This window comes from Lissotriton helveticus, chromosome 3_1, assembly GCF_964261635.1.
Source record: "Lissotriton helveticus chromosome 3_1, aLisHel1.1, whole genome shotgun sequence".
Lineage (NCBI taxonomy): Eukaryota > Metazoa > Chordata > Amphibia > Caudata > Salamandridae > Lissotriton > Lissotriton helveticus.
The window spans coordinates 769,116,605-769,130,751 of NC_136061.1; the positions used below are offsets into that span (position 1 = coordinate 769,116,605).

At 41.9% G+C, this 14,147-nt stretch overlaps 1 protein-coding gene across 3 annotated transcripts in view; it reads left to right on the plus strand.

Moving 5' to 3' along the window:
• The window catches only part of DENND2B (DENN domain containing 2B), a 1,120,876-nt gene that overhangs the window by 985,880 nt on the left and 120,849 nt on the right, over positions 1 to 14,147 (plus strand). For all 3 annotated transcript variants that reach the window (XM_078680987.1, XM_078680986.1, XM_078680988.1), the window contains one exon: positions 12,901 to 13,041. In XM_078680987.1, the coding sequence (XP_078537113.1) occupies positions 12,901 to 13,041 (141 nt within the window). The remainder of the gene's footprint in view (positions 1 to 12,900; positions 13,042 to 14,147) is intronic.

Here is a 14,147-nt window from a genome sequence, read left to right on the forward strand (position 1 = left end):
GGTAATGCAGTATTAAGGTTTTGAAACCGGCAGTGGAGCCACGATTCTGTGGATGTCAGGTGCTCCTAATAAAGAACATACAAAACCTATGATTGGAAGGCCTGATCATTACAATATTCTTGTATATAAGCGTACGGTAAAGTTAAGTCGCCTTCTGACCACTTCACAACACTGATTCAAATCGATTTTATTTTATTTGTGGGTCTTCTCTTCGAGTACCACATGGAATACCTTTCACCCTGATGTTTTATCATAAAAATGGGGAGGTTTTTGGAGTTGGGATCCAATATACTGAGATTAGAGGAGAGCTGTCCTATTCAATTTTCCAGTGATGGCTGCTCCTTTGTGATAAGGGGAGTAGGAGCTAATTGGGTAGTCCAAGATGGGAAAATCATTTAGTCTGGGAGGCACACTGGGGTAAGGGTTGACTCGCTACCGTAGACACTATTACAACATGTTCATAGATTTGTCCAAATGTGTTTTCTATGAATTATGCTTAACATATTGATCTGGAGGTGCTAGAAATTTGAGGTTGGGTGAGGTTGTGGTGAGGAGCAAGTACCTGTATCTCCTCTGTTTTATCTCCATATAAGTTGTAATTGATGCACAAGACATTGAATATAACTGGTTGCTCCACCAGGAGATTTCAGCGTGGATGTTTCCAGAATGTTTTTCATCAGCTTTAGACATATTGGAAGGTTGACTTTTAGAGTTAATTTCATAATCATAATTTAATCAGTAGCTTTGATTCAACATAAAGCCTTAAGGGCTTTGTTTGTCTCATAGGTTCAAAAGATGTGGGGTAGAGTTGTATGTATTCTACAGTGACAGTTTGGTTTACCCAGATTGCACCAAATATCATCATGATCGTGTTGTCTCACAGTGATTTACTTGTGGTAGTCGCTCATATATATTATGCCATAAGTGGAGATATTCAGGGCTCTTGTAATGATAACGATTCACTTCTATCAATTCTGGATTGTTCGCTGCCAGTTTCAACATGGATGCCACTTTTAAGATGTTCCTGGATAAGGATTGACTAATCCTTTTCAGCTGTCTAGCATGGCATGTACCAATTTATTTGGTATTATTAACAAAGAGGAGTCTACATAGGTCTTCTTAGGGAGTGGAAGGTGATGGGGGCCACAATCCATGATTTTAGTTGGAATTCCCTGTCACCATTTCAGTTTTGTAGCTAAGTATATAGGGTCCATTGTGTGGGAGGTATTGGCTGGCTATGTGATAGTGAATGTGGGACTCGCAAGGCTTTTTAGATAATTAGTTGGTTCTGGTGTTATTTTTGCAGCATATGAAAATGTTGTTGATTTCCCATCTTCATAGAGTGTGTCATATTAGTAGTTCACTTCTGTATTCTCTGTAGTGTCCCTATGTAACAGCTTCTGCTTCTGTTTAGGTACTACTTCTGCTGGGTAGTGCCTTGTTTTATATGTGTTCTGTGGCCTGGCTGAAAGAAAAGTATGGTTTCAGATATACATCCATTCTTTCACTCAATGGGTAGTATCTGTTTTGCTTCCTCGTGCTCTTTCACAAATCTTAATCATGGCGCCACAATCTTTCTGGTTGCCATTCTTTTCACTTAGACTCCGCACTGATGCTAGATTATACTGTTTTTTACTAACATTACTTACTTGTTGTTGCCTATTCCTTGTGTGTATTTGATTCACAACTTTCTGTTCCTTTCTAAATGCTGTTTTTTATTCTTGATGCCACTGCCTAGTACTTTTCCTTATTACCCTTTCAACTCTTTCCATTTTTCAGATTCAGTTGTATAGAGTTACATAAATTTGTCCACTTGCTCCGCCAATTTCTTTTGTCATAGAATTTCCTTTGAGGTAACTCTCTTCACTCAATCAAACCTCTTGGGTTAATTGCTTATGCTGCTTTCCCTTTTGTGTCACTAAATCCACCATTCTTCTTTTTTCTCCCATTAGTCAATCTATTTTTACAACCATTCATTTTGGTAACTAATTCTCCTACCAAAAAAGAAATATAGAATTACTTCTGTGAGCTTGCTTATGATCCTGGTAGACCTATTTGGTGATGTCTGGCCTATAGTTAATTCCTTTGTTAGAGGGTCCCAGTAAAGGTACCTTTGTTTCACCAGCTGCCTCTCTGCTTTACAGAATAGTTTCCATGTATTACATAAACAACTTAGCCTTTTTGGAAGAAGGCATAAATATAACGAAGTCTTTCCGAAAGCCTACCACAAGATGTTTGTGCTGGATGAAGTACAGATTTTTTTAGGGGTTAGATCCCTTTTTATATCCTTTGAGAAGTTTGTCAAACTGTTTCTGTACTGTAAAAAGCAGCCGGCTAAAGAACAACTCTCCCCATTTACATTGGATGGTCTACACTACTTGACAAATTTAGAAATGGTGCCTGGTCTTTAGGGGCGCAGACAAGATGCCTTTGTGTCAACGGATCAAATGGACATGAGGATTATTACAGTGATTATCATTTTATAATTTGGCAAAGAATAAGGGCCTGATTACGAGCCTGGTGGTCCTCGCAGGTTCGTGGCAGTGGCGTTCCAGCCACCGGTGCTCCGACCGTCCTAGTAGGACTAGGGCAGTCAGACCGCCATTGCACTGTTGCAACTGCCAGGGAGCAGCCAAGCATAACATGAGTTTCCTCTCCGCCGGTGGTGTCATGGAGGTTCCTACTCGATGAAAATCGTGGCGGAGAGGAAACAAAGGAGGCCCTCCGCATGGGGATGCATGCAGGCGGGTACAACATGTGCATGCACCCCATTTCCTGCACAGTATGGACTTTTGAGTCCATACCGTGCAGGAACTGTTTTTGGCATTCACATTGCGGTGCTCATTTTCTGGGCAACGCTGTGGGAACGTAAAAACAAAAACGCCAGTCACGAGAAACACTTGTAGTTTGGTGGGCGGCCTGACCACGGGTTTGGCAGTGCGGGTGCGGGCCGCCAGCATGGCAGTCCGCTCCTGCTCCGCCAAACTCATAATCAGGTCCCAAGTGTCTTGTGTGTTCTTGGTGATGATGAACAGTGGTCATCACATCAACAGCTAAGTCAACAATAAGTCAACAGATGGTCTTCGGCGTGCATCCTGAAATCATGCATTAGATTGCATAAGATGATATTTTCAGCGTTGTCTCTGTTTCAAGCATACTGGGTTGTGTTACGAGGTGCCCTGTTTGCTATCTGCCATATTGATGCCGCAGATTGGACTGTCGTAGTACTTTACATGTTTTTGTCTGCTTGCCTGCACCTCCTTGTTTACGACTCATTTTCCCATTGCAATGCATGGTAATGATATCTGTGCCCCCATCCTCAGTTTTACTCTATTTTTTCTCCTCTGCTTGTGCTATTTGTCCCCACCCATTGTGTTTTCTTAATCAGTTTATACACCTCCTCCCTATATATATTTTTTTTGCCCTTTCCTCATCGTGCATTTAGTGTGCATCTGACCAACATGGATGCTCTGACTACTCAAACACGTCTGCATCATAGTTAATGCACCAGTTCTCAAAGCACATCGTTTCTAGGGTTAGATGTCCTCTGTGGACCTAATGTGGGTGTCTGACAGATTTCATATTGCAAGCATCTTGGGCAGAAGTTACAGCAAGAGCTCAAGCATTATTCGTGATTCCTGCTAGTCAATACCTTTTGTCTACCTTAGCTCTTTGACATTTTAGTTGCATTGTTTAGTGTTACACTATACATTAGAAGTCAATTTCACTCTTGGTAGGTTAATATAAAAAAAACTTCTCAGTTCGGACAAGTCAAACACAGCACAGCACTAAACCCCACTCATGGAAAGAACAGTGACAGCAAGTATTCAACTAAAGCATGACCTTCTATCCTTCTCACTCGCCTTCTTCATACAAGTCGACATGCGTACAGCATCATGGCAGAGCAACAGGTGAGGAGCACCGCCACTGCCACAGCCTCTTGTAAATGACAAGGCCATACTACAACCATGCACTGAAGCATCAAGGCTACCCCACAACCAAAGCTGTGGCTACCACCAGTTCAGGCAAACATCCTGTGTACACAAACTATGACTTGACACCATGTAAGTGCAGAATGCATCCCACCAGGAAAGGCAACCATTTAATCACGTACTGGCATGCACCAATTTTTATTTATTTATTTATTTATTGAGTTTTATATAGCGCTGGCTAGACCCGTAGGTATCAGAGCGCTTTACATGAGGATCAGTGAATTACAGGTTACAAGTTACATTTGTTACAAAGCATAACAAACATAGGATTAAAAAGCAGTGTTAAGGTAAATTCGTCAGAGGAGGGGGAGGAAGTAGACAAAACAGGGAGACGGGGAGAAACTGTGTCCGATGTCCGACTGGGTAGGTGACGGCCAAGGGGAAGAACCAGTGCCAATCTCCTCTATAGCTGTCTAGCAGCTCCACCGGGCGTTGGCCATAATGCTCGGACTCTGCTGTCAAAGGGAGGGGGAGGAAGGAGACAAAACGGGGAGAAACTGTGCTCAATGTCCAGCTGGGTAGGTGACGGTCAAGGGGATGAACCAGTGTCGATCTCTTCTATAGCTGTCTGGCAGCGGGCATCGGCCATAATGCTCAGACTCCCCTGTCGGGGTGTGGGGTGGAAGGAAGACAAAACAGGGAGATGGGGAGAGGCTGAGCCGAATGTCCGGTTGGGAGTTGGAGAGATAAGAAACCCACTGTCCAAATAAAATCCAGATGGGCATGGGGATATTGTTTCTGTGATTATCAAGGCGCCATCAGCAGGAGACTCGATAGCCGGGAGAGGCAGACGCCAGAGAGCTGGAGAAGACAGCGGGCCGAACGGGGACAGGGGGCGGGTACCATCTAAGAGTCAGGCGTTTTCCTGGCCCGATCATACGATAGACATCACGTCCTTGAAATGCCCCCAGGATGGAGCGCCTATGTAAATGGATCAGAAGGGATGCCCCAACAGCTCAGTTTAGGAGTGGCCCGGAGCCTCCGGAGTCCCCCTTGGAGGTGGTCAAGACTGGTCCCAGTCGCCATCTTGAAGTCAGGCACTGCCCTGAGAAGGCTCTGCAAAGACTAAATTGGCCTCAACCAAGTCCCTCGGCTCGATCTCTATATCAGGTTCACTTCCTAACTTTAGGGGCAATTGTGGACACAGCATTTGTTCCTCGTCCCAGAGTTATATGTGTCTTCCCCCTAGGAGTCACCCTCGCAAGGCTCAAGCGGTGCACGTTGAAATCGCAAAGTGGTACATGCTTGTGTGTCTCGCCCGCTTCTACCCTTCTCTGCAGCAGGTTAGGCCACTCAACAACGGTCCTACAGTCAGTGGCACAGCGCGGGGCACTCCTATCGTTCCATTTCCCTCTGAAGCAAGCGGCGGCCAGTAGGCTTGTTGGGACAGTTGATCCCAATCCCTGTTTAAAGGATATCGGCCAGTTCGCGAGAGGTCCGCAGAATCTTTAGCCCTCTCCAGGGCCCACCGATAGTCCTACTGAAGTCCCGGTCTCCCAGGAAGTCTTGGCCGCGAACACAGTGTGCGGGCCCCTCCCCCTTCGATATCAGCTGCCCCGCTCCGATGTTACGGGCAAAACAGGTCTCCCGCTGTAGCAGCCAACCCCTGCTAGATCCCATTTTGTTCGGCAGCTGTGTAAATGAGCATGGGTGGGGTAGGGCCATAGTGTAGGGAGCAGCTGCACATATCAGATACATTTCCATTTTCTGTACCAGACATTCACAATGAAGTCAAACAAGTTAAAGTAAGTAGGATTCCTCAAAGATCTTTATGTATGATTATTAGAACAATCGTCCATTTGGAAGGGAGACAGGAAAACAAATAATGATCTTAATGCAGATGGAGAGGGGAACTTGGATTGGGGTGGGGCAACAAAAATATAACACGTCAGGGAGCGTCAGGGAAACCAGTCTATTTACAAGGGCAAAAGAAATTTTTGTCCACAAAGATGTATCAGTCAAAGAGTCAAGTGTCCTTCTGGTCATCCTCTACTTACACAATGTCCAGATATTCCGAGTCTGATGCAGGCAAAGACCGCACAGCTCTACAGAGGTACACCAGTGGCCGCTAGGCACTATACAAACACCAATACAACGATATAAGCTTATTGTGAAGATCTGCAATGTACTCTTCTGTACGCTGTTTCTGTAAACACATTTAGATCTGCTCAATAACCGACACAGCAACCATTATGGTGAAGTTAACTTAAACTTTCACTATCAAATACACATTGAACTGCGATAAAAGCCATATAATGGGCAATACTCCTTGGAAAATCACAACCACCTACAGTCACGCACCGTGCAACAGAATGAGACTGACATCCGTACCATTAGGGCAATGCATACATGCACATAATGCCCACACAAAACCATAGCAGGATCTAACCAGTACTGTCCGATGTTAGGCATCCCTAAATAATACATTAGCCTATGTTCACCTTACCAACAGCCGTTCCCTATCATTCACCATTTACCAATATTGATCACAACTAAACATAGCTAAATAGACTATTTGTCCAACTAGAATCACAGGACCGTTCTGTGCACACATATTCCAAAAGTGCTTTGGTACGTGCATTTATACAACTGTACTTAACATAAATTATCATGCCATAACATTTCGTAACTACTGTCTTGACACAAACTCCAGGGCCAAGATCTGACTTTGATAGCTGCTACGGTGGATCATCTTTTGGGAGTGACATGTTTACCTCTCTCCTGTCTTCCACTGTTCCGATTACTTAATTTGAGCCAGTACCAGCACTTAATTGTCAGCACCAGCACTTATGACAGTCTGACACGTGGTGTCGCTGTCTTTTTAATTTAGAGAGATGAGCACAACAGTTGTTTATTATTTCAAAATACAATAAAAAATTCCTGCCATCCAATCCATTCTTATAACTTTTAGGGTCGGGAATAGTCTGAATTGTCACACTTGTAGGAGGAGTGTGACGGTTAATAGTTGTGTTGATACTGCTATTGGCAGCAGTAATGGGTGGAGCAGTGTGCCTGACCTAGGCCCCAGCAATTATTTATTTACTTTATTTTTTCAAAATTAAGCGATTTTGCTGCAGTGCTTTTTGTGGATCCACTGCATATTTGTCATGGTGAAAGAGGTATCTTTTATTCACATAGCAACAATGCATGATTGTGATGTTTCAATTCACCTTGCTGTACAGATGCACACGATCAAATAAAATCCCACCACCATCCATAGCCAAAGCATGAAGAAGGAAAACCACATACCACTGCTTGCATAGTGGTTATTAATCCCTTTTCACACAGGCGCCTGGAGTGCTGCTACTTGAGGAAACAAAGCGAAAGGCTCAGTCCATCAGAATATCTTTCACTGAGAATTATTATTGTGTAAAAAAAAGATCTTAAGGGCTGCACATTGAAATTTAAAACAGCAATCCGGAGATATTACATCTATGTACTGCCACTCTCATGGAATTAACAAAGCGAGACGACAAAAGTTGCATTGGACTGCATTTGTGTTTGTGGGGTTTTACACTCTTAAGGTTTTGCACAACGCTGAAAAGGTGAAGCGCTTGCTTACTTCCCTTGAAATAGGTTGATGTTCCCATTGAGCTCGAATGCTTGCCTTGTGAGAGAAGATTTATTGGGCAGACGTATGCCTGGTGGCTACATTGGCATGTGCCAGTGTACAGATTTCAAGCAGAATGTGCCAGGCCCACAAGCCCAGTCTGGAAGAATGTTTGTCTGGAATGTTGTTTTTGTTGTACAAAAAATGCAAATGTTAAGAGATCTTTTTAGACATATCTGGCTGTGCGCGCCTGATCACACAGTGCACTGGAGCATGTTAGGACTGGCCGGAGGAGATCGGAAAAACAAGCCATGCTGGCGAAGTCGCTGTACACTCTGTACCTGGACAGACAGAGTGCAGAACTGGCGCAACGTTTGAAAGCAATAATGAAGAAAACGAAAGGATTCAAAATAATTTTATATATTCATGTTTTATGCAAATGATCAGAAATTATTTCCTGCCCTGTTTGCTTAGGGGGGCATCAGCATCACTGTAAACAAATGGGGCAGTTTACTGTGAGTTTTTGCCATCAGTCAGCCTTTTAAGCCATTGCCTTGAAATGTTGTGAATCACGGTTTGGCTCAGCCCAGTGGAGTATTCACCTCTTACCTACTACTATCTACTGTTTGAGTGTGTCTTTCTGCCTCCACCTTAATGCTTGCATTAACTGGACAATGGACTACTTTACAACTATATCCCTCTGTCCGCTTCTGCTGGCTTCCTCCCATGTCCCATGTGTCATACTCCACTATGCTAACACCACATGAGTTAACACATTAAATCCAGACTTATTGGCTTTGTCAATGCTTGTTTTAGTGTGTTGGTCAGCATAAAATGAATTCTTCAAAAACACACTATGCTACTTCAGAATATAGGCAAAACAGCTTCTTTTAAGTCCCTACTGCTGGCCACTTTCCTTATTAAAAAGCTGTTGGTGCCTTGAGTGCATATAGAGCTGGTATTTTATTCGTTATAGTAAATGATAAATATGTTAACATTAAAAACACCACAAAAAGATGATCCTGCAAATAATAAATACAAACTACAAGACCCTAGTAACAGAAGTCCCTGGATAAGAAATATATAAGGTCTACAGTTCAAAAGTTAGTTTATTAAAGAAATAAGGGTGTCGATACATAATACAGTAATACAATGAAGAATCACCTAATACCAAATAACTCTCAAAATCAGAGTAGTAGGTACAGAAGGAGAAAGAAAGAAAAAAAGAATAAAATACATTTCATACATAAGAATGCAAAGCAACCTTTTGGAAAGTCATGGGGGTTGAAGAACTTCTTGTTGGTCAGTTCTCAGTGTAAAAGACCTTTTAGCGCTTACATCAATTAGCAGTGTGACAGGTAACCAAAGGTTTAAACGCTTGGTGGTCATATGACTAGGATAAACAAAGAAGGTATCCAATCTGTGGTTATGACATGCAGCATACCACCATGCTTGATATGAAATTTTGGAAAAATCTTTCCAATTTATAGTAATTTGCTGGAAGGCAACCTCCAATAACAAATCAATGCTCTTAGTATTAGTGATACAATTCTCCCACATAGGAGATAAACTTCTCAGGAACACATGAGTGATTTAAAAGGGAAAACTGGAGCCAAAGATTGAATGAATCAGGGAACAAACATCTTTCCCAAAAATTACAAAGTGTAAGTAAACAAATAACAAATGATGTAAATCTGCATGTGACGCTGAAGGTATGCGATGTTTACGACGCAACTATTACAACGCCGTTCCATTATGACGCGGTCATAACAACTAAAGTTGTTACAACGAATTGCGCTGGGGGGGCGCTCAAGGATAGTAAATCATTTAATTTACTATCCCAACACCTTCCCTACTATCCACGGGGACTGGTGTTGGAATAGTAAATTAAACATTTTTAATTTGCGCCCCCCAACGCAAGTCGTTGTAACGACTTGCGTTGTTACAACCGCGTTGTAATGGAACGCGTTGTAAAAGTGTGCGTCGTAATGACGTACATCCGACGCTGAACACGTCCAGCAAGTGTCTGGCGTAGTAGAGTATCTTTTATTTAAAGTAACCGGACAAAGCAAAAGTCTATTATATATAAAAAAAGAGAGTCTGTGTTGTGTTTGCTGCTCTGGAAGATTTCCTTATTTTAGTCCACATTTTATCCCACAAGGGTAACGGCCAACAAACTTGTAAATCATGTTCCCAGGCAAGTTCCACCTTTGTTTTATCCCTTGTGGTATAAGTAGAGCGCTTAGAAGATGCTTGTATATCAACTGAGGGGCTGATTTATAGTCGACAGATGGATTGTCCTCCATCATGGCAACAGATTGCCCGACAGACATTTCTACTATTCACAGATACCACAGTCAAAGTGGTTCTTAGGAATCGTTTGGAATTTTCTAATACGTCTCTGTCAAACATGACGAAGCTTTATGGTAAAGCTTCAATTTTCTTTTTCTTTGAAAAAAACAAACCCCAAAGTGGAATCCTCTCCCATGATGAGGGGGACATTTTTAGTTTTTACAGCCCCTTACCACCAGGCTTTGCCTGGAGGACGTGAAGAGCAGTAGAAAATGGCTATATATATATATCCGCCTATCTAAATTGGGCAGGTGGACATATATGCAATTCTCCATCACCCTTACTCCATTGGATCGTTGATCGAAGAAGTTTGGCCATTGACGAGCTATGGTCCGACCTCAGATAAATTTGTGGGGGTTGACCATTATATTGGCCATATATTCCATCTCTGTTGTGACTGATTATCCTTACTGTCAATGTATAAATCAGGCACTAAATCTGAAACCGCATTCAACTACTACAAACAATACTGTAAATATCCACCATGGACCCATTGTATCATCTATCAATATGTGAAGCATCTTCATTTTACACTGAATCAATGCAAACCCATATCCAAGGGCTTTTGTCAAAATGAAGTATGGGCCATTATTGAGACTCTGAAGCATGACGCTGACAACAAAGACACTTCAGTGACTACGGCACAGCAGCGCAATGCGACGCCTCTGATTCATGCTGAAGATTGCGTCAAGTTTGTGCCCTGGCATCAAATAGAAACTCAAGGTTCTATAGATTTAGGCATGCAGAAAATAGTTTGTCCCACCGTGAATCTACTGGCCAATTTGCTGACATGGAACCCGAGCACCTGGCTTCTAGTCTATGCTTTCTCGCTCAACTGAAAATCGTGCCATTCTCACCAGATCCCTTAAGTTCTTTGTGATTAGAAATTGTAAGTATGTACAATGTAATGCAAGTGTAAGCTTATGAAATGCAATTGTATATTTCAAAATGTGCAAAAATCCCCACTTGAAGTGCACATGACCTTGTACAATCGCAGTAATATAATGTGATCTGTTGCTCACTTGCTAGGTTTGCACTTTACAAAAATATTTCCATGAATAGTAAAAAGGTGTCTACATAAATATTATTTATATATGTAAGTTGTGTGCACAGGGATCATATTTATGGGAACACTGCTTATGCAAGTTTCACCTATTGCAGACAGCCAATCCAAATTGCATCTTTTTTTTTTTTTTTTAGGTAGTCCCTTCGTTTAACCCAATTATACATATACTAGCATCTCACTTATCCATTGCTTTTTTTGTATATCTAAAGATAGGCATAGACTCTTGCTTCTCCACTTTAAGCTCTTATAGTACTTGCCTGGTTGTTACCAGCATTTCCTATTCTGCTCTTATGATGTTATTTTTAGTGCATGTGTCATACAGGGTAATAATGGTGGAAATCAGAATGAATAGCTGTTTATCAGGCGGGCAGGAGAGCCTTGTGTGTACCAGATGTCACAATTTTTTGCACGAAGTATCCTATATTGACCCTATACTTCCGGTTCCATCAGCAGGGCTGTAACCATTTAAAGGCTTCAGTGGCATCATATACTACCCTCTCTGTGGAGTCCACTTAGGCCTTATGGCAGTGTTTGTCAGAGTGTGCGGAAGGGTTAAACTGTAGAAGGTGAACACATGGTCAACCCTTTACAGTTCCTTTGCTCTCCACTCAGAACCTGTTACTGAGTAGGCATCATGTACTTTCACGTGGCCTTTTCAGGACTGGACTGCGGTTCATAAATACCGAATACATTCATGTTACACTGTGGTGGAGGGATCTTTGATGCTCTATCGCGCTGTGTGCCATTAACTGAATGTGAAATACTGTGTCTTAACTGTTTAACATGCCATTTTTCAATAAAAAGAGTTTCCACAAAAAAAAAACAGGAAGTCCTTTATTTCTCATGGAGACAACGCATTACTAAGGTATTCATTGTGCTCAACAACGTACTCCAAAATGACTTACATTCACCACTACAATGTTTTTCGCTTTAGGCAATCTCAGTCTCTTAGGCAAAAAATGCTGACATTTCGAAGATTCTCCTTGGTAGACACTGTTCCCAGGGCAGCATACACTATATGTAATTTTCGGGTGATTCCGTGCTTATTTTGTATACAAATACCTGCATGGGCCCACCACTGGTGCTGCTCTGACTGCCGAGATTGCTAAATACCAAGGCTGCCTAATCTTGATTCTACCTCATCCCTCCTTTTTCCACCCCATGCACTTCCTGTCTCTTTTTTCACTCCTTTCTTTCTTTCTTTTCTGCGCTTCTCTCTCTTGTTTTGAGTCAAAGTTTGATGATGAAAGCTTTCAAAAAATGAGTGCCCATGCCCAAAACCGATCAATCACTGCTCTAGATCCACCTGGGGTCACTGCGTTTTACGCCCCACAGATTGCTGAATTCTTGGACCTATTGTTTGTTTCCCTTTTTTTACTTTAACACTTCAAAGTTCCGTGTACCTTTTTTTTCAAGGTATGTAACCTCGTCATGAAATTAACATACTGTTATGATTTCGCGCAGATTCGCTGTGAACTTTCCTACTATTCATTTTAAGCTCCACGATTTTTCATTTCTGCTTCTCCATTCTTGCCCTCCTATTATTACTGAGCATCTGAATGAAAACGTTTGTTTAATAATAAACCTATAAAAACGTGTGTGATTGAATCCGAAGGCAATATACCTAAATCCAAGTTTGGGAGACACCAAAAATGATGACTTCTGTAAGGAAGAAGTGAGGCTGCCAGTGATTGGCTATTGATGTTGAAGAGCTGAGATGATGAAGAGCAGACCTCGAATATATAGTTTTCATTGAAAGTAATTTGGATAAGAATTAGCTGATGATAAAAACTATTCAATTTCAGGACTGAAACCAAATCGGTTATTTTACGAGTGAACGTGCTTGGTTGAATTCAGAGCTCGATCCCAGTAAATGTCAGATTGTAACGCTCTTATTGTTTTTTCCCTTGTTTCTGCTCTTTCTCGATGACACCATTCAGATCCTGGACGAAGTGGAGCGGCGCCGGGGAATATCTGCTGCTTTGGTTTATCCCTTTATGAGGAGTTTAATGGAGTCTCCATTTCCTGCTCCTGGAAAAACAATCAAGGTCAAGACATTTCTCCCCGGTGCTGGAAATGAGGTAAGTACGTGAGACAGGTTAAACGCGTCACTCAATTAGAACCTACAAATAGATTAAAACGTTCATAATTAGAGAGTCGTCAAAAATTGCAGTAGCTCAGTAGCCTACAACGCTTTCTGAATGGTTAATACAGTTATTCATATGAGTTATTTTGTTAGCCATTTACGAATAAAAGGGCTAGTAAATGTAGCATTTGTTTGGGTGGGGGAGTATCTTTGTTCATGCATGTGTGTACACCATGGCATCAACAGCATTGCCCCTTCCACTGGGTGTGGAAGCCCCACTTCAGAAGCAAAGTATGATTCTGGCAGAAGTGTGAACAGAGAACTTGAAAGACATGTGAGTCCTTGCGGCTAGACAGCCATTCACCCGGGAGAAAGGGATCATATCTTCTTATACTGATGCCCATTTCCATTTACTTTTCACTTCCCATCATTTTTTAATTAAATGTATGATGGGGTAACCTGGATAATGTATCAGATACCTTGGTGTGTATCCTAGAACTGGCAGGGACTTCCCCTATGATGGATCCAGTCAATGTTCTTTAAATAAAAATAGATTTTGTGATCTGTTGCTTCAATGGTGTGATCATATTTTAGCCCATGTAGTTATCACTGAGTGGTCTGCACATATGTTTACTACACACTTCAAAAAGCGAGATTTCGGTTCTGTTTGTCGTGCAGCGCCAAGGGTGGTGAGCACACATATGCCCCTGGCATTAATGCAGATAACATAAGGGTGTTCCACTGTCATGAAGCTTGAGCGAAAAATACATACTCCTTCACTTGAGCTGTACTTTTATTACACATTTTCCCTATGTAGAAAAGAAAGTACAACACAGACAGGCTTATTCGTACCATTTTCAAACTCATATTTTCAAGGGCCTCAAAGTCCCTGCATGATCTCTTCCTATGTGCAAATTAGTGTCTAAATCGCATCCTTTCATCTCCTTTTTCTATTTCAACATCCCACATCACAGAACGAATTCCTTCTGGTTCATATAATTTTGCTGCCTTCATTGGTTAAATACCTTGAAAAAGTATAGTATTCTTTCTGTCTCTATTCCCTGTGTGTCTGAGCTGGTGTTTTGAATGCTGAGAGTGAAT